Source organism: Salvelinus alpinus, chromosome 9, assembly GCF_045679555.1.
Source record: "Salvelinus alpinus chromosome 9, SLU_Salpinus.1, whole genome shotgun sequence".
Classification (NCBI taxonomy): domain Eukaryota; kingdom Metazoa; phylum Chordata; class Actinopteri; order Salmoniformes; family Salmonidae; genus Salvelinus; species Salvelinus alpinus.
The window spans coordinates 7,822,491-7,848,168 of record NC_092094.1 but is presented as its reverse complement, the minus strand read 5'-3'; the positions used below and the strand labels follow the sequence as shown (position 1 = coordinate 7,848,168).

Genomic DNA, 25,678 nt, shown 5'->3' with positions numbered 1-25,678 from the left:
TGTGTGTGTGGTGTGTGATAACTCTGGGATGATGTGTGTGTGGAGTGTGTGATAACACTGGGATGATGTGTGGACTGTGTGATAACTCTGGGATGATGTGTGTGTGGAGTGTGTGATAACACTGGGATGATGTGTGGCGTGTGTGATTCCTCTGGTAAGGAACTAGGAATCCTCCAATCAGGATTTCGGGAAAAACCCTAAACTTTGGGAACGTTTTGTGGAATTTTGCAACCCTACTGGTGGGTACGGTCACTCACACACAGTTGCTCTGCTGGCAGCGTCCGTGTCCGGAGCACATGTCAGGGCAGCCGTCTCCGATGTAGAGGTTGTCCAGAGCCCAGGTCTGCTGCTTGTCAAACGGAGCCTGCTGGAACCACCGGAACCGCGTGGCTGGAGACCTGCAGACACACCAGAGGGTTTACTAGTGTCTGTCTATTCCAGTTGCCCTATACAGGACAACATGTGTCAATGTGTAGCAGGGCACAGGACTGTGTGTCAGAGTGTGTATAACAGGGCACAGGACTGTGTGTCAGAGTGTGTATAGTAGGGCACAGGACTGTGTGTCAGTGTGTGTAGCAGGGCACAGGACTGTGTGTCAGTGTGTATAGTAGGGCACAGGACTGTGTGTCAGTGTGTAAAGTAGGGCACAGGACTGTGTGTCAGTGTGTATAGCAGGGCACAGGACTGTGTGTCAGTGTGTATAGTAGGGCACAGGACTGTGTGTCAGTGTGTGTAGCAGGGCACAGGACTGTGTGTCAGTGTGTATAGTAGGGCACAGGACTGTGTGTCAGTGTGTGTAGCAGGGCACAGGACTGTGTGTCAGTGTGTATAGTAGGGCACAGGACTGTGTGTCAGTGTGTATAGTAGGGCACAGGACTGTGTGTCAGTGTGTAAAGTAGGGGACAGGACTGTGTGTCAGTGTGTATAGTAGGGCACAGGACTGTGTGTCAGTGTGTAAAGTAGGGCACAGGACTGTGTGTCAGTGTGTATAGTAGGGCACAGGACTGTGTGTCAGTGTGTAAAGTAGGGCACAGGACTGTGTGTCAGTGTGTATAGTAGGGCACAGGACTGTGTGTCAGTGTGTATAGCAGGGCACAGGACTGTGTGTCAGTGTGTATAGCAGGGCACAGGACTGTGTGTCAGTGTGTATAGCAGGGCACAGGACTGTGTGTCAGTGTGTATAGTAGGGCACAGGACTGTGTGTCAGTGTGTAAAGTAGGGGACAGGACTGTGTGTCAGTGTGTATAGTAGGGCACAGGACTGTGTGTCAGTGTGTATAGCAGGGCACAGGACTGTGTGTCAGTGTGTATAGTAGGGCACAGGACTGTGTGTCAGTGTGTAAAGTAGGGGACAGGACTGTGTGTCAGTGTGTATAGTAGGGCACAGGACTGTGTGTCAGTGTGTATAGTAGGGCACAGGACTGTGTGTCAGTGTGTGTAGCAGGGCACAGGACTGTGTGTCAGTGTGTAAAGTAGGGCACAGGACTGTGTGTCAGTGTGTATAGTAGGGCACAGGACTGTGTGTCAGTGTGTGTAGCAGGGCACAGGACTGTGTGTCAGTGTGTGTAGCAGGGCACAGGACTGTGTGTCAGTGTGTATAGTAGGGCACAGGACTGTGTGTCAGTGTGTGTAGCAGGGCACAGGACTGTGTGTCAGTGTGTATAGTAGGGCACAGGACTGTGTGTCAGTGTGTATAGTAGGGCACAGGACTGTGTGTCAGTGTGTAAAGTAGGGGACAGGACTGTGTGTCAGTGTGTATAGTAGGGCACAGGACTGTGTGTCAGTGTGTAAAGTAGGGCACAGGACTGTGTGTCAGTGTGTATAGTAGGGCACAGGACTGTGTGTCAGTGTGTAAAGTAGGGCACAGGACTGTGTGTCAGTGTGTATAGTAGGGCACAGGACTGTGTGTCAGTGTGTATAGCAGGGCACAGGACTGTGTGTCAGTGTGTATAGCAGGGCACAGGACTGTGTGTCAGTGTGTATAGTAGGGCACAGGACTGTGTGTCAGTGTGTAAAGTAGGGCACAGGACTGTGTGTCAGTGTGTATAGTAGGGCACAGTACTGTGTGTCAGTGTGTATAGCAGGGCACAGGACTGTGTGTCAGTGTGTATAGTAGGGCACAGGACTGTGTGTCAGTGTGTAAAGTAGGGCACAGGACTGTGTGTCAGTGTGTGTAGCAGGGCACAGGACTGTGTGTCAGTGTGTAAAGTATGGCACAGGACTGTGTTTCAGAGTGTATAGTAGGGCACAGGACTGTGTGTGTAGTAGGGCACAGGACTGTGTGTCAGTGTGTATAGCAGGGCACAGGACTGTGTGTCAGTGTTTGTATAGCAGGGCACAGGACTGTGTGTCAGTGTGTGTGTAGAAGCTGTTCAGCAGTCTAATGGCTTGGGCGTAGAAGCTGTTAAGGAGTCTTATGGCTTGGGGATAGAAGCTGTTAAGGAGTCTCATGACTTGGGGGTAGAAGCTGTTCAGCAGTCTCATGGCTTGGGGATAGAAGCTGTTAAGGAGTCTCATGACTTGGGGGTAGAAGCTGTTCAGCAGTCTCATGGCTTGGGTGTAGAAGCTGTTCAGCAGTCTTATGATGTGGGGGTAGAAGCTGTTCAGCAGTCTCATGACTTGGGGGTAGAAGCTGTTCAGCAGTCTCATGGCTTGGGGATAGAAGCTGTTCAGCAGTCTCATGGCTTGGGGATAGAAGCTGTTAAGGAGTCTCATGACTTGGGGGTAGAAGCTGTTCAGCAGTCTCATGGCTTGGGGATAGAAGCTGTTCAGCAGTCTCATGGCTTGGGGGTAGAAGCTGTTAAGGAGTCTTATGGCTTGGGGGTAGAAGCTGTTAAGGAGTCTTATGGCTTGGGGGTAGAAGCTGTTAAGGAGTCTTATGGCTTGGGGGTAGAAGCTGTTAAGGAGTCTTATGGCTTGGGGGTAGAAGCTGTTAAGGAGTCTTATGGCTTGGGGGTAGAAGCTGTTAAGGAGTCTTATGGCTTGGGGGTAGAAGCTGTTAAGGAGTCTTATGGCTTGGGGGTAGAAGCTGTTAAGGAGTCTTATGGCTTGGGGATAGAAGCTGTTAAGCACAATTAGTTTACAGCCGCCATCCCATCTGGCGCCATTATTTGAAATTATACCTTCACTCTGAGCGAGAGTGACTAACAAAATAAATGGGGGCCCCTTTGAGGTCAGGACCCCTGGGCACATGCCCTGCGTTCCTGGTCGGCATTCAGCCATGATTACTACACGTTTAGATAACTGGCTAGACTAACTTACCAATCTAAAAAGTGTTCGCTGACATGCGCTAATTGAGTGACTGTAAGGGACTGACAAAACACCTTGTGAACTCTACTGTTCTAACTGTCAATAGTAAGTTTAGACCTCGACTGAGTTCCTAAAAAATGACCTGGCATAGGTGGCCATTGGCAGTCCATCAACATGTGACTGACCTGGCATAGGTGGGGATTGGCAGTCCATCAACATGTAACTGACCTGGCATAGGTGGCCATTGGCAGTCCATCAACATGTGACTGACCTGACCATAGTTGGGGATTGGCAGTCCATCAACATGTAACTGACCTGGCATAGGTGGCCATTGGCAGTCCATCAACATGTGACTGACCTGACCATAGTTGGGGATTGGCAGTCCATCAACATGTAACTGACCTGGCATAGGTGGCCATTGGCAGTCCATCAACATGTGACTGACCTGACCATAGGTGGGGATTGGCAGTCCATCAACATGTAACTGACCTGGCATAGGTGGGGATTGGCAGTCCATCAACATGTAACTCACCTGACCATAGGTGGGGATTGGCAGTCCATCAACATCTAACTAACCTGGCATAGGTGGCCATTGGCAGTCCATCAACATGTGACTGACCTGACCATAGTTGGGGATTGGCAGTCCATCAACATGTAACTGACCTGGCATAGGTGGCCATTGGCAGTCCATCAACATGTGACTGACCTGACCATAGGTGGGGATTGGCAGTCCATCAACATGTAACTGACCTGGCATAGGTGGGGATTGGCAGTCCATCAACATGTAACTCACCTGACCATAGGTGGGGATTGGCAGTCCATCAACATCTAACTAACCTGGCATAGGTGGGGATTGGCAGAGTGACTCGGCCCCACTTGTTGTAGGTGTCGGCTACCAGCAGTCTCTGTAAGGTGTAGGAGGAGCAGTCTGGGCTGGTGGGGAGACAGTCTCTCACCAGAGGCTGCCAGCTCAGACCCAGGTCCAGAGAATACTCTAGTTCAATGGCTGTGATGGACAAGAGAAGACAAAGAAAGACATCAGTATATATAGTAAAGTCATGTTTACCTAGCATAGCCCAGGTATTCAATACTACATGGGCAACTTGACATAGTCAATCATAGGTATCATTTCATTACACCTTATAACCTTTTTTTGTGTGAACCTATCGCATAATTACCACTACCAACCCCACTGACAACCCCTTACGTCCATTCCTCTCCCCATTGGCTCACCGTAGCAGGAGTTGGTGACAGAGCAGGAAGCTGAGAAGTCAAACTGTATGAAGGCATCCTGACCCAGGCTGATGTCTGTGGTGACAGCGTAACGCGTGTTGGACTTCTCTATAAAGGCGAAGGCCGCCCCGTCAGAACCGCACACGGGCATACGAGTACCCCCGGGGTGGAGCAGCCAGGAACGCCCGTCCATAGAGGAGAAATCATCCTCCAGAGGTCCCCAGCCACTGGCACTGCCACCCACCACCAGCTGGTAGAGGAAAGAGAGACGTAGGATGCTGTATACTGATTGGCCGATATATACACTGACTATACAAAACATTATTTCCATGACATAGACTGACCAGGTGAATCCAGGTGAAAGCTATGATCACTTTTTGATGTCACCTGTTAAATCCACTTCAATCAGTGTAGATGAAGGGGAGGAGGCAGGTTAGAGAATGATTTTTAAGCCTTTAGACAATTGCGACATGGATTGTATATGTCAAAATCTAAATTAAATTGTATTGGTCACATACACATATTTAGCAGATGTTATTGCGGGTGTAGTGAAATGCTTGTGTTCCTAGCTCCAACAGTGCAGTAATATCTAACAATACACAACAACACACACATCTAAAAGTAAAAGAATGGAGTTAAGAAATATATAAATATTAGATTGAGCGATGTCGGAGTGGCATTGAGTAAAATACAGTAGAATAGAATACAGTACATACTGTACATATGAGATGAGTAAAGCAGTATGTAAACATTATTAAAGTGACCAGTGTTCCATTATTAAAGTGACCAGTGTTCCATTATTAAAGTGACCAGTGTTCCATTATTAAAGTGACCAGTGTTCCATTATTAAAGTGACCAGTGTTCCATTATTAAAGTGACCAGTGTTCCATTATTAAAGTGACCAGTGTTCCATTATTAAAGTGACCAGTGTTCCATTATTAAAGTGACCAGTGTTCCATTGTTAAAGTGACCAGTGTTCCATTATTAAAGTGACCAGTGTTCCATTATTAAAGTGACTAGTGTTCCATTATTAAAGTGGCCAGTGTTCCATTATTAAAGTGACCAGTGTTCCATTATTAAAGTGACCAGTGTTCCATTATTAAAGTGACCAGTGTTCCATTATTAAAGTGGCCAGTGTTCCATTATTAAAGTGACCAGTGTTCCATTATTAAAGTGACCAGTGTTCCATTATTAAAGTGACCAGTGTTCCATTATTAAAGTGACCAGTGTTCCATTATTAAAGTGGCCAGTGTTCCATTATTAAAGTGACCAGTGATTCCATGTCTATGTACAAAGGGCAGCAGCCTCTAAGGTGCAGGTTTGCGTAACTGGGTGGAAGCCGGCTAGGGATGGCCTTGAGATAATCAAGCTTTGATTCACCTGTACTGACCTCGCCTTCTGGATGATAACGGGGTGAACAGGCCGTGGCTCCAGTGGTTGGTGTCCTTGATGATCTTTTTGGCATTCCTGTGACATCGGGTGCTGTAGGTGTCCTGGAGGGCAGGTAGTTTGTCCCCGGTGATGCGTTGGGCAAATCGCATCACCCTCTGGAGTTTGTGAGGGTTTTAGGGGCCAAGCCTAATTTCTTCAGCCTCCTGAGGTTGAAGAGGCGCTGTTGGCCTTCTTCACCACACTGTCTGTGTGGGTGGAACATTTCAGATCGTCAGTGATGTGTTCGCTGAGGAACTTTAAGTTTTCCACATACTCCACTGTGGTCCCGTCGATGTGGATAGGGGAGTGCTCCCTCTGCTGTTTCCTGAAGTCCACGATCATCTCTTTTGTTTTGTTGATGTTGAGTGAGAGGTTATTTTCCTGGCACCACTCTCCCAGGGCCCTCACCTCCTCCGTGTAGGCTGTCTCGTCATTGTTGGTAATCAGGCCTACTACTCTTGTGTCGTCTGATTGAGTTGGAGGCGTTCGTGGCCACGCAGTCATGGGTGAACAGGGAGTACAGGAAGGGGCTAAGCAAGCACCCTTGTGGGGCCCCTGTGTTGAGGATCAGCGAAGTGGAGGTATTGTTTTCCACCTTCACCACCTGGGGGCGGCCCGTCAGGAAGTTCAGGACCTAGTTGCAAGGGGGGGGGGAGGGTTACTCAGACACAGCGCCCCGAACTTAATGATGAGCTTTGAGGGCACTATGGTGTTGAATGCTGAGCTATCGTCGGTTAGCATTGGGCCGGTTAGCAAATTGAAGTTGGTCTATGGTGTCAGGTAAGGTAGAGAACTTCATGATGAGAGAAGTGAGTGCTACGGGACGATAGTCATTTAGTTCAGTTACCTTTGATTTCTTGGGTACAGGAACAACAGTGGATGTCTTGAAGCAAGTGAGGACAGTAGACTGGGATAGGGAGAGATTGAATATGTTCGGAAACACTCCAGCCAGCTGGTCTGCGCTCTGAGGACGCAGCTAGGGATGCCCGCCTGGGCCGGCAGCCCTGCGAGAGTTAACACACTTAAATGTCTTACTCATGTCAGCCACAGAGAAGGAGAGCCCACAGTCCTTTGTAGCGGGCCGAGTCAGTGGCACTGTGTTATCCTCAAAGCGGGCGAAGAAGGTGTTTAGCTTGTCCGGAAGCAAGACGTTGGTGTCCTGGTTGGCTGGTTTGTTTTCCCCTTTGTAGTCTGGGATTGTCTGTAGACCCTGCCACGTACATCTCGTGTCTGAGCAGTTCAACTGCGACTCCCTTTTGTCTCTGCTCCTGACTGGCGCAGCGGTCTAAGGCACTTCATTTCAGTGCAAGAGGTGTCACTGCAGTCCCTGGTTCAAATCCATGCTGTATCACATCCGGACGATTTTGGGAGTCCCATACGGCGGCGCACAATTGGCCCAGCGTCGTCTGGGTTTGGTCGGGGTAGGCCGTCATTGTAAATAAGAATTTGTTCTTAAAACTTCTTAAGGACAGGGGGTGCTGTTTTCACTTTTGGGGAAAATCGTATCCAATTTAAACGGCCTCGTACTCAATTCTTGCTCGTACAATATGCATATTATTATTACTATTGGATAGAAAACACTCTCTAGTTTCTAAAACCGTTTGAATTTTGTCTGTGGGTAAAACAGAACTCTTTTGGCAGCACACTTTGTGACCAGGAAGTGGAAAGTCTGAAATCTATCTTCTATTCAAGTGACTGCCTATAAATGGGCATTATACGTATGACTATACGTGCACGTCATACGCCTTCACCCGGATGTCAAGAGGAAGTGAGAGGAAAAATGAGTTGATTATCTCTGTCTGACGTTGAATAAACCATCTTGGAACAACGTGTCACCCATTTTCTGTTGTCTGCAAGGCGCGTGGAGGGACCTGTTATTGCCTACTGGAAACGTGTCGTTATGGTCGAATATGAGCTCCGGCTTTGAATTTATTTGATACATGTTACAATATCATCCTAAAGTATGTTTTTTCAATATAGTTTCATTAGATTATTTAACTTTATTCGGGACGTTCGGCGTGTTGCGTTGTTAGACTTTGTTGACGTTGGAGAGCTTAGCGCTGCATGGCCAGTGTGCTTGCTAATTCAAGAGGGAAAAAGAACGTTCTGAATCCAAAACAACGACGTTCTGGACAAAGGACCCCTTATACAACATTCTGATAGAAGATCAGCAAAAGTAGGAACCATTTTGTGATGCTATTTCATATATCTGTCGAACTGTGTACTAGTAGTTTTGCGCTCAGGTTTTGGTTATTCCCTTACCATAACTAAGTCTTATGTCGTAATGAAGATATTTTTAGAATTCTAACACTGCGATTGCATTAACTGACTTGCCTAGTTAAATAAATGTTATATACAGGTTATATAAAGGTTAAATAAAAAACATATTGCCTTACAAGGGCATAACTGGACTGTTTGTATTCAACCAAAAGTCACCTTGCCATTGTTAAATGCGGTGGGTCGCGCTTTCAGTTTAGCGTGAATGCCGCCATCCATCCACGGTTTCTGGTTGGGGTAGGTTTTAATAGTCACAGTGGGTACAACATCTCCTATACACTTCTTTATGAACTCAGTCACCGTATCCGTGTATTTGTCAATGTTATTCTCAGAGGCTACCCGGAACAAATCCCAGTCCGCGTGATCAACACAATCTTAAAGCATGGATTCCAATTAGTCAGACCATTGTTGAGTAGACCTTAGCACGGGTACTTCCTGTTTTAGTTTCTGCCTATAGGAAGGGATGAGCAAAATGGAGTCATTATCAGATTTGCCAAAGGGGGGGGGCCTTGTAGGCATTTTGAAAAGTTGAGTAGCAGTGGTCCAATGTTTTTCCAGTGCGAGTACTACAGTCGTGGCCAAAGGTTTTGAGAATGACACAAATATTAATTTCCACGTGCGTTACTGTTGGCATGACATAGGACTGATTGTAGCGCTCACCTTGTCTTCTCCAGACAAGCTTTTTTCCGGATGCCCAAAACAATCGGAAAGGGGATTCATCAGAGAAAATGACTTTACCCCAGTCCTCAGCAGTCCAACCCCTGTACCTTTTGCAGAATATCAGTCTGTCCCTGATGTTTTTCCTGGAGAGAAGTGGCTTCTTTGCTGCCCCTCTTGACACCAGGCCATCCTCCAAAAGTCTTCGCCTCACTGTGCATGCAGATGCACTCACACCTGCCTGCTGCCATTCCTGAGCAAGCTCTGTACTGGTGGTGCCCCGATCCCGCAGCTGAATCAACTTTAGGAGACGGTCCTGGCGCTTGCTGGACTTTCTTGGGCGCCCTGAAGCCTTCTTCACAACAATTGAACCGCTCTCCTTGAAGTTCTTGATGATCCGATAAATGCTTGATTTAGGTGCAATCTTACTGGCAGCAATATCCTTGCCTCTGAAGCCCTTTTTGTGCAAAGCAATGATGACGGCACGTGTTTCCTTGCAGGTAACCATGGTTGACAGAGGAAGAACAATGATTCCAAGCAGCACCTTCCTTTTGAAGCTTCCAGTCTGTTATTCGAACTCAATCACCATGACAGAGTGATCTCCAGCCTTGTCCTCGTCAACACTCACACCTGTGTTAACGAGAGAATCACTGACGTGATGTCAGCTGGTCCTTTTGTGGCAGGGCTGAAATGCAGTGGAAATGTTTTTGGGGGATTCAGTTCATTTGCATGGTAAAGAGGGACTTTGCAATGAATTGCAATTCATCTGATCACTCTTCATAACATTCTGGGGTATATGCAAATTGCCATCATACAAACTGAAGCAGCAGACTGTGAAAATGAATATTTGTGTCATTCTCAAAACTTTTGGCCATGACTGTACAAGTCAATGTGTTGGTAGAACTTTGGTAGCATTTTCCTCAAGTTTGCTTTGTTAAAATCACCCGCCACAATAAATGCGGCCTCAGGATATGTGGTTTCCAATATGCATAAAGTCCAGTTTAGTTCTTTGAGGGCTGTCGTGGTATCGGCTTGAGGTGGAATATTCACAGCTGTGACGATAAGAGAATTCTCTTAGGAGGTAATACGGTCGGTATTTGATTGTGAGGTATTCTAAGTCGGGTGAACAAGTAGACTTGAGTTTCTGTATGTTATCACAATCACACCATGAGTAGTTAATCATGAAACATACACCCCCGCCTTTCTTCTTGCCGGAGAGTTCTTTATTCCTATTTACGCGATGTACTGAGAACCCAGCTGGCTGTATGGACGGGGACAGTATTTCCAGAGAGAGCCAATGTTTCATTGAAACAGAGTATGTTACAATTCCTGATGTCTCTCTGGAAGGAGATCCTCGCCCTGAGCTCGTCTACTTTATTATACCTAGACTGAACATTAGCGAGTAATATACTTGGAATTGGTGGATGGTGTGCACGACTCCTGAGTCGTACTAGAAGTCCCCTCCGAATACCTCTTCTCCTCCAGCGGTGTTTTGGAGCAGCTTCTGGAATAAGTTAAATTACCCTGGGGGATACGAACAAAGGATCCAATTCGGGAAAGTCGTATTCCTGGTCATAATGAGTTACCGCCGCTCTGATATCCAAAAGTTCTTTCCGTCTGTATGTAATAACACAAAAATAATTCTAGGCTAATAATGTAAGAAATAACACACAAAAAAACAAAATACTACAAAGTTGCTAAAGAGCTAAAAGGCTGAGCTGCCATATCTGTCGGCGCCATCTTACGCCATGTATGTGTACCATTCAGAGGGTTGAATGGGCAAGACAAAACATTTATGTGCCTTTGCAACTCAATATGAGGAATGTAATGTCGACTGATTATACCACCCTAAGGTACTACAGAGTCAGATAAACATAGATGGCAGGATGAGTAGATTGATGAACGGACAAACATTTTTACATTTACATTCAGCAAACGCTCTTATACAGAGAGACTTGAAGGAGCAATTTGGGTTAAGTTCCTCGCTCAAGGACACATTGACAGATTATTTTTTTCCTCCCCCAAGTCGGATCAGGGATTCAAACCAGACACCTTTCGGTTACTGACTCAACGCTCTTAAACACTAGGCCATCTGCCGATGTAGGGAAGGTGTCTCACCTGGTCAATGACCCATGGACTATAGAAGTGTCCGTTCTCAGAGGGCTGCCACCAGCGGAGACGTGTGGAGGAGGTACGGGCACGCAGAGGGATCTCCAGGGCCACCAGGCGAGCCTGGTTACTGCTGTTGATGATGATGATGATGACATAAGTTAAGATAACATTTTATTTTCACAGTAAACAGTAAATGACTTGCGTTGAGGAAAAAAAAAAAACTCCTAAAAGGACATAAAAACATTAACAGACAAAAGCATATGGAGGTCCTGTCCAGGGTAGCATACAAGTGAATCTGTTAGAAATGTATTTACTCTAACCTGTTTGAGAAGAGGAAGTCCTGCAGCAGGCCCCAGGTCAGACCTCCGTCTACAGAGAACTGGAGCAGGACGGGCTGGGAACGGGGGTCTGGGGATGCCTTCCCACAGCCCAGACGCAGGAAGAACTGAACAAACCTACAGGACAAATACATTTTTTTATAAAAAATACGAAATTTTCCTGTAGGTTATATATATATGAATGTGTGTATGTGTGTGTGTGTGTGTGTGTGTGTGTGTGTGTGTGTGTGTGTGTGTGTGTGTGTGTGTGTGTGTGTGTGTGTGTGTGTGTGTGTGTGTGTGTGTGTGTGCGTGCGTGCGTGCGTGCGTGCGTGTACAAGTGCATCTGTTTTCAGATTGGCATAATTTGATTACACACACATTTTACTATCAATGTGAGGACCATGCCACTGGAAAGTGAGGACAAGGCTTTCCAATAGGACTAGATATAAACTAGTACCATACCTCACCATTAGATGGCCTCAGTAACACATCTATCGGTTAAAACACACACACACACCCACAACACACAACACACAACACACACACATACACACACACCACACACCACACACATAGTACCTGGCATTGGATAGGTCCATGTCGTTAGTGACCAGCATGCGCAGGCCATCCTCGCTGAAGAACAGGTGGTTCCCACTGGACATGATGCCACATTTCCTGCTAGGCTTCCCTCCACTCAGAAGGCTGAACCGCTCTGCATCCATTGCCCCTCCTACACACACACACACACACACACACACACACACACACACACACACACACACACACACACACACACACACACACACACACACACACACACACACACACACACACACACACACACACACACACACACACACACACACACACACACACACAAGCTAGGACTAGCACACTGGATAATGTAATACAGCTAGGACTAGCACACTGGATAATGTAATACAGCTCGGACTAGCACACTGGATAATGTAATACAGCTCGGACTAGCACACTGGATAATGTAATACAGCTCGGACTAGCACACTGGATAATGTAATATAGCTAGGACTAGCACATTGACATTTTATGCACTGCAAACACGATATATAATGACAGACAAATAACAGATAAATCCAGCAGATTAAATAGACATTCAGGTGATGATGAAAAAACAAAGATACACAACAATCACAAGCAATACAGTATGTTCATCACAATAGCCATCTGTTCTCAACAGCTGCAGTCCACTAGAGTCCATGACAAAGTGCAGATCTGCGAGTATTGAAGGCAAACCTCTCAATACTCAAACACTGTGTATGGACAGCACAAATACAGTCTACTACTCACACACACACACTCATATACACACTCTGACACACACATGCACACACACACGCACGTGCACGCACACACACACACACACACACTCTGACACACACTCTGGCACACACACACACACACACACACACACACACACACACACACACACACACACACACACACACACACACACACACACACACACACACACACACACACACACACACACACGCACACACACACACTCTGACACACTCTGACACGCACACACACACACACACACACACACACACACACACACACACACACACACACACACACACACACACACACACACACACACACACACACACACACACACACACACACACACACACACACACACACACACACACACACACACACGCACACACACACACTGGCACATACTCCCTCTGTGTTTGTGTGGGCATCTGCGTTTTCTTGAACCTTTGAGGGAGTGGATGTTCAACCAATAGATACAAAGGGATTAGTTAAGGTTAAAGGTCAGGGTTAAGGTTAGGCTCAGGCTCAGGATTAGGGACTAGGGGGGGTGGGGGGAGAGTTAGGGTTTACTATAACCGCCATCCGAAACCATACAACATCTACCCGTCATATCTCCACCACTGCCTACCTTCAAAGTCTTCCTTGAGGAAATCAGGGTTGAGTGTGTCGGGTTGGGAGCAGTCTGCGCCCGAGTAGCCTGGGTCACAGACGCAGTGTGTCCCCTTCACACACGTCCCGTGTCCGTTACACATGTCCTGGCACTGGGGGCCAATGTACACACTGTCCAGGGCCCAGGTAGGAGGGGAGGAGCTGCTGGAGTAGAAGCCCTGGTACCAACGGAACCGGATGGAGCTGGCGTGAGCGGAGGTGAGAGAAAGATTGTATCAATCAATCAATCAATCAATCAATCAAATGTATTACAGTTTTTGCCGGTTGTTTACACACTGAAAGTGAATGTTTAGACAAAAGCATCAAAACCGTAACTTTGTAAACAAAGGTACCAAAAAGTACAAACACAATTTTCTGCTTTGCACTTTGTTTGCAATTCTGCAGCACACTTTGCAAAACACTACACACTGTTTCTTACATTAGACACTTCGATCAAGAATGAAATCTCTTGCAATCATTGGGGAAACACTTCTATTCAAAATGCAAAACATACCTGACATTGGCAACATCCACACATGAAAACACTTCTACAGTAATTGAACACCAATTAGTCTGAGCCTCAGCACTACAAATAGACCTCAGGTAAGCTCACCTCTTTTGTGAGAACTTTGCAAACATGGAGGCAGTGAGAGCGAGAGGAAGATGAAGAGGTAGAGGAAGATGTAGAGGAAGAGAGAGATGAGGAGGAGGAGGAGGACGAGGACAAGAACAAAGAAGTGGACCAGGCAATAGACGGAGACATATTTTTCGACGACATTAGGGCCACTTTGGTGGACCATGTCATAAATCATGGCCTGGTGATGAGGGAGGCAGAGAGTCCAGCCCAACCTGAGTCCAGTCCAACCTGAGTCCAGTCCAACCTGAGTCCAGTCCAACCTGAGTCCAGCCCAACCTGAGTCCAGTCCAACCTGAGTCCAGCCCAACCTGAGTCCAGTCCAACCTGAGTCCAGCCCAACCTGAGTCCAGTCCAACCTGAGTCCAGTCCAACCTGAGTCCAGTCCAACCTGAGTCCAACCCAACCTGAGTCCAGCCCGACCTGAGTCCAGTCCAACCTGAGTCCAGTCCAACCTGAGTCCAGCCCAACCTGAGTCCAGCCCAACCTGAGTCCAGTCCAACCTGAGTCCAACCCAACCTGAGTCCAGTCCAACCTGAGTCCAACCCAACCTGAGTCCAGCCCGACCTGAGTCCAGTCCAACCTGAGTCCAACCCAACCTGAGTCCAGCCCAACCTGAGTCCAGTCCAACCTGAGTCCAGTCCAACCTGAGTCCAACCCAACCTGAGTCCAGCCCAACCTGAGTCCAGTCCAACCTGAGTCCAGCCCAACCTGAGTCCAGCCCAACCTGAGTCCAGCCCAACCTGAGTCCAGTCCAACCTGAGTCCAACCCAACCTGAGTCCAGCCCAACCTGAGTCCAGTCCAACCTGAGTCCAGTCCAACCTGAGTCCAGTCCAACCTGAGTCCAACCCAACCTGAGTCCAGCCCGACCTGAGTCCAGCCCGACCTGAGTCCAACCCAACCTGAGTCCAGCCCAACCTGAGTCCAGCCCAACCTGAGTCCAGCCCAACCTGAGTCCAGTCCAACCTGAGTCCAGTCCAACCTGAGTCCAACCCAACCTGAGTCCAGCCCAACCTGAGTCCAGTCCAACCTGAGTCCAGCCCAACCTGAGTCCAGCCCAACCTGAGTCCAGCCCAACCTGAGTCCAGTCCAACCTGAGTCCAGCCCAACCTGAGTCCAGCCCAACCTGAGTCCAGCCCAACCTGAGTCGCTACACGGTAGCATCCATAATACAGACATTTAAACTGGAGAACAGGTATGTGTTTCAACATTCTACACTAGACTGTACCTATGCAATTGTTGCACATCATTCTGCATCACAGTACAATACAATGGAGTCCTACAATATTAGGTCTATGTTTCTCACTGAACCAAAAAAATAGGTATAGTACTGTGAAGTACATGTAATACAGTTTTGATGTTACTGTGTACAGTATGACAGTACAGTATATTAAAAAGAACCTCACCAATGACATCATATTCTTGCATTTTTCAACAGAACTCCCAGACGACCTCCTGAGGTAGGAAGGAAACGTTTATTCACCCGTGAAAAGGAAGCGGCCATTGTCAATCTAGTGTTGACAAACAACAACACCCACGATCCGCCTACACCAATACCGAGAGCCAATCATGGCAGATCACACGACATCCCATAATAATCAACCGTGTCAGTAGGTCGACACACTGCCGCCATCTTGGCGTCAACACCAGGTTACGATGAAGCGGCTGTCCAGGGTTCTATTTGAGAGGAACAACGTTCGATGTCCAGGGTTCTATGTGAGAGGGACAACGTTCGATGTCCAGGGTTCTATTTGAGAGGAACATCGTTTGATGTCCAGGGTTCTATTTGAGAGGGACAGCGTTCGATGTCCAGGGTTCTATTTGAGAGGAACAGCGTTCGATGTCCAGGGTTCTATTTGAGAGGAACAGCGTTCGATGTCCAGGGTTCTATTTGAGAGGAACAGAGTTCGATGTCCAGGGTTCTATTTGAGAGGAACAGCGTTCGATGTCCAGGGTTCTATTTGAGAGGGACAGCGTTCGATGTCCAGGGTTCTATTTGAGAGGAACAGCGTTCGATGTCCAGGGTTCTATTTGAGAGGAACAGCGTTCGATGTCCAGGGTTCTATTTGAGAGGAACAGCGTTCGATGTCCAGGGTTCTATTTGAGAGGAACAGCGTTCGATGTCCAGGGTTCTATTTGAGAGGGACAGCGTTCGATGTCCAGGGTTCCATTTGAGAGGAACAGCGTTCGATGTCCAGGGTTCCGTTTGAGAGGAACAGCGTTCGATGTCCAGGGTTCTATTTGAGAGGAACAGCGTTCGATGTCCAGGGTTCTATGTGAGAGGAACAGCGTTCGATGTCCAGGGTTCTATTTGAGAGGAACAGCGTTCGATGTCCAGGGTTCTATTTGAGAGGAACATCGTTCGATGTCCAGGGTTCTATTTGAGAGGGACAGCGTTCGATGTCCAGGGTTCTATTTGAGAGGAACAGCGTTCGATGTCCAGGGTTCCGTTTGAGAGGAACAGCGTTTGATGTCCAGGGTTCTATTTGAGAGGAACAGCGTTCGATGTCCAGGGTTCCATTTGAGAGGAACAGCGTTGGATGTCCAGGGTTCTATGTGAGAGGAACAGCGTTCGATGTCCAGGGTTCCATTTGAGAGGAACAGCGTTCGATGTCCAGGGTTCCATTTGAGAGGAACAGCGTTCGATGTCCAGGGTTCCATTTGAGAGGAACAGCGTTGGATGTCCAGGGTTCTATGTGAGAGGAACAGCGTCCGATGTCCAGGGTTCTATGTGAGAGGAACAGCGTTCGATGTCCAGGGTTCTATTTGAGAGGAACAGCGTTCGATGTCCAGGGTTCTATTTGAGAGGAACAGCGTTCGATATCCAGGGTTCCATTTGAGAGGAACAGTGTTCGATGTCCAGGGTTCCATTTGAGAGGGACAGCGTTGGATGTCCAGGGTTCTATGTGAGAGGAACAGCGTTTGATGTCCAGGGTTCCATTTGAGAGGAACAGCGTTCGATGTCCAGGGTTCCATTTGAGAGGAACAGCGTTGGATGTCCAGGGTTCTATGTGAGAGGAACAGCGTCTGATGTCCAGGGTTCTATGTGAGAGGAACAGCGTTCGATGTCCAGGGTTCTATGTGAGAGGAACAGCGTTCGATGTCCAGGGTTCCATTTGAGAGGAACAGCGTTGGATGTCCAGGGTTCTATGTAAGAGGAACATCGTCCGATGTCCAGGGTTCTATTTGAGAGGAACAGCGTTCGATGTCCAGGGTTCTATTTGAGAGGAACAGCGTTCGATGTCCAGGGTTCTATTTGAGAGGAACAGCGTTCGATGTCCAGGGTTCCATTTGAGAGGAACAGCGTTCGATGTCCAGGGTTCTATTTGAGAGGGACAGCGTTGGAGTCAAAGACCTTCGCTATGACGACGTGCAAGTAAGTGTCACTGGTCTATACTGTAATACAGTAATGTCACTGGTCTATACTGTAATACAGTAATGTCACTGGTCTATACTGTAATACAGTAATGTCACTGGTCTATACTGTAATACAGTAATGTCACTGGTCTATACTGTAATACAGTAATGTCACTGGTCTATACTGTAATACAGTAATGTCACTGGTCTATACTGTAATACAGTAATGTCACTGGTCTATATTGTAATACAGTAATGTCACTGGTCTATACTGTAATACAGTAATGTCACTGGTCTATACTGTAATACAGTAGTGTCACTGGTCTATACTGTAATACAGTAATGTCACTGGTCTATACTGTAATACAGTAATGTCACTGGTCTATACTGTAATACAGTAATGTCACTGGTCTATATTGTAATACAGTACTGTCACTGGTCTATACTGTAATACAGTAATGTCACTGGTCTATATTGTAATACAGTAATGTCACTGGTCTATACTGTAATACAGTAATGTCACTGGTCTATACTGTAATACAGTAATGTCACTGGTCTATACTGTAATACAGTAATGTCACTGGTCTATACTGTAATACAGTAATGTCACTGGTCTATACTGTAATACAGTAATGTCACTGGTCTATACTGTAATACAGTAATGTCACTGGTCTATACTGTAATACAGTAATGTCACTGGTCTATACTGTAATACAGTAATGTCACTGGTCTATACTGTAATACAGTAATGTCACTGGTCTATATTGTAATACAGTAATGTCACTGGTCTATACTGTAATACAGTAATGTCACTGGTCTATACTGTAATACAGTAATGTCACTGGTCTATACTGTAATACAGTAATGTCACTGGTCTATACTGTAATACAGTAATGTCACTGGTCTATATTGTAATACAGTAATGTCACTGGTCTATACTGTAATACAGTAGTGTCACTGGTCTATATTGTAATACAGTAATGTCACTGGTCTATACTGTAATACAGTAATGTCACTGGTCTATACTGTAATACAGTAATGTCACTGGTCTATACTGTAATACAGTAATGTCACTGGTCTATACTGTAATACAGTAATGTCACTGGTCTATACTGTAATACAGTAATGTCACTGGTCTATACTGTAATACAGTAATGTCACTGGTCTATACTGTAATACAGTAATGTCACTGGTCTATATTGTAATACAGTAATGTCACTGGTCTATACTGTAATACAGTAATGTCACTGGTCTATATTGTAATACAGTAATGTCACTGGTCTATACTGTAATACAGTAATGTCACTGGTCTATACTGTAATACAGTAATGTCACTGGTCTATACTGTAATACAGTAATGTCACTGGTCTATATTGTAATACAGTAATGTCACTGGTCTATACTGTAATACAGTAATGTCACTGGTCTATACTGTAATACAGTAGTGTCACTGGTCTATACTGTAATACAGTAATATCACTGGTCTATACTGTAATACAGTAATGTCACTGGTCTATACTGTAATACAGTAATGTCACTGGTCTATATTGTAATACAGTACTGTCACTGGTCTATACTGTAATACAGTAATGTCACTGGTCTATATTGTAATACAGTAATGTCACTGGTCTATACTGTAATACAGTAATGTCACTGGTCTATACTGTAATACAGTAATGTCACTGGTCTATACTGTAATACAGTAATGTCACTGGTCTATACTGTAATACAGTAATGTCACTGGTCTATACTGTAATACAGTAATGTCACTGGTCTATACTGTAATACAGTAATGTCACTGGTCTATACTGTAATACAGTAATGTCACTGGTCTATACTGTAATACAGTAATGTCACTGGTCTATACTGTAATACAGTAATGTCACTGGTCTATATTGTAATACAGTAATGTCACTGGTCTATACTGTAATACAGTAATGTCACTGGTCTATACTGTAATACAGTAATGTCACTGGTCTATACTGTAATACAGTAATGTCACTGGTCTATACTGTAATACAGTAATGTCACTGGTCTATATTGTAATACAGTAATGTCACTGGTCTATACTGTAATACAGTAGTGTCACTGGTCTATATTGTAATACAGTAATGTCACTGGTCTATACTGTAATACAGTAATGTCACTGGTCTATACTGTAATACAGTAATGTCACTGGTCTATACTGTAATACAGTAATGTCACTGGTCTATACTGTAATACAGTAATGTCACTGGTCTATACTGTAATACAGTAATGTCACTGGTCTATATTGTAATACAGTAATGTCACTGGTCTATACTGTAATACAGTAATGTCACTGGTCTATATTGTAATACAGTAATGTCACTGGTCTATACTGTAATACAGTAATGTCATTGGTCTATACTGTAATACAGTAATGTCACTGGTCTATATTGTAATACAGTAATGTCACTGGTCTATACTGTAATACAGTAATGTCATTGGTCTATACTGTAATACAGTAATGTCACTGGTCTATACTGTAATACAGTAATGTCACTGGTCTATACTGTAATACAGTAATGTCACTGGTCTATACTGTAATACAATAATGTCACTGGTCTATACTGTAATACAGTAATGTCACTGGTCTATACTGTAATACAGTAAGTGTCACTGGTCTATACTGTAATACAGTAATGTCATTGGTCTATACTGTAATACAGTAATGTCACTGGTCTATACTGTAATACAGTAATGTCACTGGTCTATACTGTAATACAGTAATGTCACTGGTCTATACTGTAATACAGTAATGTCACTGGTCTATACTGTAATACAGTAATGTCACTGGTCTATACTGTAATACAGTAATGTCACTGGTCTATACTGTAATACAGTAATGTCACTGGTCTATATTGTAATACAGTAATGTCACTGGTCTATACTGTAATACAGTAATGTCACTGGTCTATATTGTAATACAGTAATGTCACTGGTCTATACTGTAATACAGTAATGTCATTGGTCTATACTGTAATACAGTAATGTCATTGGTCTATACTGTAATACAGTAATGTCACTGGTCTATATTGTAATACAGTAATGTCACTGGTCTATACTGTAATACAGTAATGTCATTGGTCTATACTGTAATACAGTAATGTCATTGGTCTATACTGTAATACAGTAATGTCACTGGTCTATACTGTAATACAGTAATGTCACTGGTCTATACTGTAATACAATAATGTCACTGGTCTATACTGTAATACAGTAATGTCACTGGTCTATACTGTAATACAGTAAGTGTCACTGGTCTATACTGTAATACAGTAATGTCATTGGTCTATACTGTAATACAGTAATGTCACTGGTCTATACTGTAATACAGTAATGTCACTGGTCTATACTGTAATACAGTAATGTCACTGGTCTATACTGTAATACAGTAATGTCACTGGTCTATACTGACAAAGCAGTATGTGACCTAGACAGTTGCCCCCATTCTGGCGGTGGGGGTGGGGTTGGGGGGTAAATGCCTTGCCTGTTGTAGTTTTGACTGAATGTGTCTGTCCCAACACACCCCCCCCCCCCCCACCCCCATCCTTGTGTGTAAATGTAGACATGGTAGTCCTGTGTTTTGAGTTACACCGTATTCACGGTACAGTGTGTATGTATTTCTTGTTGCAGAGAGTCCTGGACTTTGATGCAACTGCACAGCCTCATGAGTTTATTTTCATTGATGAAGCTGGATTCAATCTAGCTAAAAACCAGGCGTCGGGGCCGACATGTTACAGAACAAAGAGCCGTTGTGAATGTCCCTGGGCAGCGCAGGGGGGGAATATCCCCTTGAGTGCTGCCATTAGTCTGCAAAGAGTTCTCCATCACCACGCCACCTTGGGTCTCTACAATACTGCAACACATTATCATATTTCTGGAAGCACTACATAATGCAGCTGTACAGGACGGACCTGAGCAGCCCTGGTTTGTTGTCATCTGGGATAATGTTAGTTTCCACCGGGCTGCTCTGGTCAGGAACTGGTTCACCAACCACGATAACGTCACAGCTGTACAGGACGGACCAGAGCAGCCCAGGTTTGTTGTCATCTGGGATAATGTTAGTTTCCACCGGGCTGCTCTGGTCAGGGATTGGTTCACCAACCACAATAACTTCACAGTTGTATACTTGTCCCCTTATACTCCCCATTTCTCAATCTGATTGAGGAATTATTTTTGGCTTGGCGTTGGAAAGTGTATGGCCGCCAACCTCTTCTGCAAGCAATGGAAGAGGCATGCGGAGACATTGAGGTGGGGGTCAGTCCAGGGTTGCAAGGCGATTATTTCCCCCGTTGTCTAGCCAGGGATGACATAGCTTGTGATGAGGTGATGTGGCCAGACCCTAACAGAAGACGGGATCCATAAACCGTCCACCCCATCGCTTACAATGCCTTACGATACAAATCTTTTTGTTTAACACTGCACTGTAATTTTACAGTAGCTATTTTTGTTTCCGTGAGTTTACAGTAACCTATTGTATTGATTACTGTACTGTATTTCTACTTGTCTTTGTGTTTTTTGTTGTTGTTGTAAAAACCTGCAATGGAGAAAAAAAAATAGGCTGTATATATTTTTTTTCTGAAGCCTTTCTATTTTTGTGTTCATTGAAATGTGAGTAGATGTTCTGTACTGGAACAATCTTTCACAGAAGCCTGTATGAGAACATTAAAAAGGTATACAAAGTACTAAAGACAGACAGTGTTTTGTATAAAAGTACATCAGTGTGTTGCTGCTTTGAAAGAATAATTAAAAGTGGTGCATGTGTGTTTCATTTTGTAGCAAAAAAATGCCATTTTGAAAAAGGATTGTTAGGTTTTGATTGCAGAGTTTTTCATTTTGACATAGAAGTGAGATGTTTATGTTCCAAGTGTTGTGTCTTATTTGGCTCGTGTGTGTAGAGTTTTGACACGAGACAAATTCCGCAACATGTGTGATAAGCAATTGCAAAAAAAACTGTAATAAAGAAATTTTTTCATCATCATTTGCACAACACTCGAGAAACCCAGCCTAGACTCCAAAGAGAAAGCAGAAGCACAGTTATCAGTAAAAAAAATAAATCAGAGAGGAACTCTGCTCACCCGCAGAGTCTCAGCTTGCCAAAGTGGATGACCTCCCGCCTCCAGCCCTGGGTGGTTCCTGGGTAGTAGACACTGGCTGGGTGCAGCTCTGTGGAGCACAGGGAAGAGGGCTGGGGGCCTCCTGAACACAAGGGCACCAGGAGGTGCCAGGTGGACCCAAAGTCCCTGGAGAATTCCAGTCGTACCGGGTTAGAGGCTGAGCTGTCTGCTGTGCAGCCCACGTTGATCTGCAATGGAACAGGTACAATTCTTATCCTGTTGCTATCACAATTATTATCATAATACATTTTGGTCAGTCAGTCGTCTGAGGACACAACACAGGAAAACAATGATGATATTAATTTAAAACATCTTTATCCCAAAACCAAACAAAATCTACCAGTTCTATACCCACTGCCTTGAGGGAGCTTCAGCAAGACCACTGTAGATATTCAATAAACATTTTCAACAAATATAAAATTATTCTGGACCGCTGAAACAAGCAAACCATTTTTCTACATTTTCAAGTTCATATGATTATAATACGATTCATTATTTCTATAACATAATTATGATCATTAACCAGCCTACATCACAGAGGAGAGTAATTATACTTACTGATTATTAATATAAATCAAGCATATAAATTAGCCATTATCATTTCAAAAACCATTTGCTTTGCCCTCCACTTTTACAGTATATTAGGATTAATTTCCCCTATGAGTTCCTCTTTCAGCATTCATTATTCTCAACTCTTCTACCCCAGGCCTTCTCTCTCCTCTCAGTCTCTCTGTTATCTCTCTATGTTATCTCTCTCTGTTCATACCATACTCATTCCTCTCCTCTTTCCTCATTCCTCTCCTCTTTCCTCATTCCTCTCCTCCTTTCCTTCACTCCTTTCCTTTCCCACTTTGTTTTCCCAACCAGTCAGTCTGTTCTCCCTCTTCTGTTCATACCTCAAACTGGATGATTGGTGTTCTCGTAGGACGTGTGTATGTGTGTGTGTGTGTGTGTGTGTGTGTGTGTGTGTGTGTGTGTGTGTGTGTGTGTGTGTGTGTGTGTGTGTGTGTGTGTGTGTGTGTGTGTGTGTGTGTGTGTGTGTGTGTGTGTGTGTGTGTGTGTGTGTGTGTGTGTGTTCATACCTCAAACTGGATAATGGTGTTCTCGTTGACGTCGATGTCTCTGGTGGTTATAGAATGTTCTCCCAGCTCACTGGATAAGAACACCATGGCAGACTCATCCTTTTCCCTGTACACACAGAGACACAGTCCGTTGTCAACAATCCTTTGTCAGCAGGGTTGGGCTCAAGTCCAACTCAATTCAGTCGATTCAGGAAGTATACTGACATTCCAAATCCAATTTGAATTGGATTTATTTATTTTCCGTTAACCTCTAAAAGTCTAAGCCTTTACGGGGAGGAGGTTGTACTGAGATAACATATGGATATTTTTTTAAGATGGTCGTACCATGAATCATTTAGCTATTTTACTTTAAATATTAGGACCCCTGTAGGTATATATATAAATATATATATACAGTACATTTTTTTTACAAAAAATTTGATAAATAGATAGATTTAGATTTAGGCTTTTACAACTATAGCCCATCGAAACACATTGAATGACACATTCATAAATGGCAAAACAGACAAACAAATAAATAAATAATAAGGAATCAGGTGTCGAAGGCCGATATAGGGTGTGGAAGGCCGACATAGGGTGTGGAAGGCCGACATAGGGTGTGGAAGGCCGACATAGGGTGTGGAAGGGCGACATAGGGTGTGAAAGGCCGACATAGGGTGTGAAAGGCCGACATAGGGTGTGGAAGGCCGACATAGGATGTGGAAGGCCGACATAGGATGTGGAAGGCCGACATAGGATGTGGAAGGCCGACATAGGGTGTGAAAGGCCGACATAGGATGTGGAAGGCCGACATAGGGTGTGGAAGGCCGACATAGGGTGTGGAAGGCCGACATAGGGTGTGGAAGGGCGACATAGGGTGTGAAAGGCCGACATAGGGTGTGAAAGGCCGACATAGGGTGTGGAAGGCCGACATAGGATGTGGAAGGCCGACATAGGATGTGGAAGGCCGACATAGGATGTGGAAGGCCGACATAGGGTGTGAAAGGCCGACATAGGATGTGGAAGGCCGACATAGGGTGTGGAAGGCCGACATAGGGTGTGGAAGGCCGACATAGGGTGTGGAAGGCCGACATAGGATGTGGAAGGCCGACATAGGATGTGGAAGGCCGACATAGGATGTGGAAGGCCGACATAGGATGTGGAAGGCCGACATAGGGTGTGGAAGGCCGACATAGGGTGTGGAAGGCCGACATAGGGTGTGGAAGGGCGACATAGGGTGAGGAAGGCCGACATAGGGTGTGAAAGGCCGACATAGGATGTGAAAGGCCGACATAGGATGTGAAAGGCCGACATAGGGTGTGGAAGGCCGACATAGGGTGTGGAAGGCCGACATAGGGTGTGGAAGGCCGACATAGGGTGTGGAAGGCCGACATAGGGTGTGGAAGGCCAACATAGGATGTGGAAGGCCGATATAGGATGTAGAAGGCCGACATAGGGTGATGCGGTGGATTTGAGTTTGAACAGACAGATTTTGATGGGGATTTGTTTTATTATGTGACTTAGATTGACGCACAGGTGCATCAATAGACTCTTAAGGAAACCCTAAACTACAATGTTAGTTTACTTCCTGAATTGACTGATTTGAAGTGGACTTGACCCAACACACAGAGACAAGGACTGGAGGTACAGTAGAAGGTCTTCACAGTGTACAAGAGGCAGGTAGTACTACTCACAGGCCCCTCTTCTGGTAGGGGCAGTAGAGTCCAGTGTTGCCTCCTGGGTAAAAGAGCCAGTTGTAGTTTTGGGGTCCGCCCTCAAAGTTGTCTGAGACTACAGGAGGGTTGTTGAGCGAGCTGCCATCGATGATCAGGTCATCAATCACCCACACCTCCTCTTTCTTACCTACAGGAGACATATATAGCCAGTCAGACATACAGTGTGTCCCCACCATATGTCCCACTGGGCAAAAACTGGTTGTTTCCGTGACATTTTCAACCAAGAAATTCAATGCGACGACGTTCAATCAACATGAAAAACTGATTTGGATTTGCAAAAGTCATCGACGTTAAGGGAAATGTTGTATTTGTTTCACACAACTTTTAACCTAAATGACCAGTACTCCCTGTAAACAGCCCCCTTACTGTTATCTTGTGTGTTGCTATTTTCTATTTACAAAATGTTCTTACTTTTTAACTCCGCACTGTTGGTTTTAAAGGGCTTTAATAAAGAGTAAATATTTCACGGTGACGTCTACACCTGTTGTATTCGGCGCAT

The 25,678-nt window shown here is 45.2% G+C and overlaps 1 protein-coding gene across 1 annotated transcript in view; it reads right to left on the bottom strand.

Annotated features, from left to right (window-relative positions):
* LOC139584249 (reelin-like) overlaps positions 1 to 25,678 on the bottom strand; it is a 356,507-nt gene that overhangs the window by 21,706 nt on the left and 309,123 nt on the right. The window contains exons 41-50 of the mRNA XM_071415869.1: positions 25,138 to 25,306; positions 23,465 to 23,570; positions 22,344 to 22,570; positions 13,230 to 13,453; positions 11,858 to 12,008; positions 11,279 to 11,413; positions 10,965 to 11,088; positions 4,482 to 4,731; positions 4,086 to 4,254; positions 258 to 398 (exon numbers count right to left, since the gene is read on the bottom strand). Coding sequence (XP_071271970.1) covers positions 258 to 398; positions 4,086 to 4,254; positions 4,482 to 4,731; positions 10,965 to 11,088; positions 11,279 to 11,413; positions 11,858 to 12,008; positions 13,230 to 13,453; positions 22,344 to 22,570; positions 23,465 to 23,570; positions 25,138 to 25,306 — 1,696 coding nt within the window. The remainder of the gene's footprint in view (positions 1 to 257; positions 399 to 4,085; positions 4,255 to 4,481; positions 4,732 to 10,964; positions 11,089 to 11,278; positions 11,414 to 11,857; positions 12,009 to 13,229; positions 13,454 to 22,343; positions 22,571 to 23,464; positions 23,571 to 25,137; positions 25,307 to 25,678) is intronic.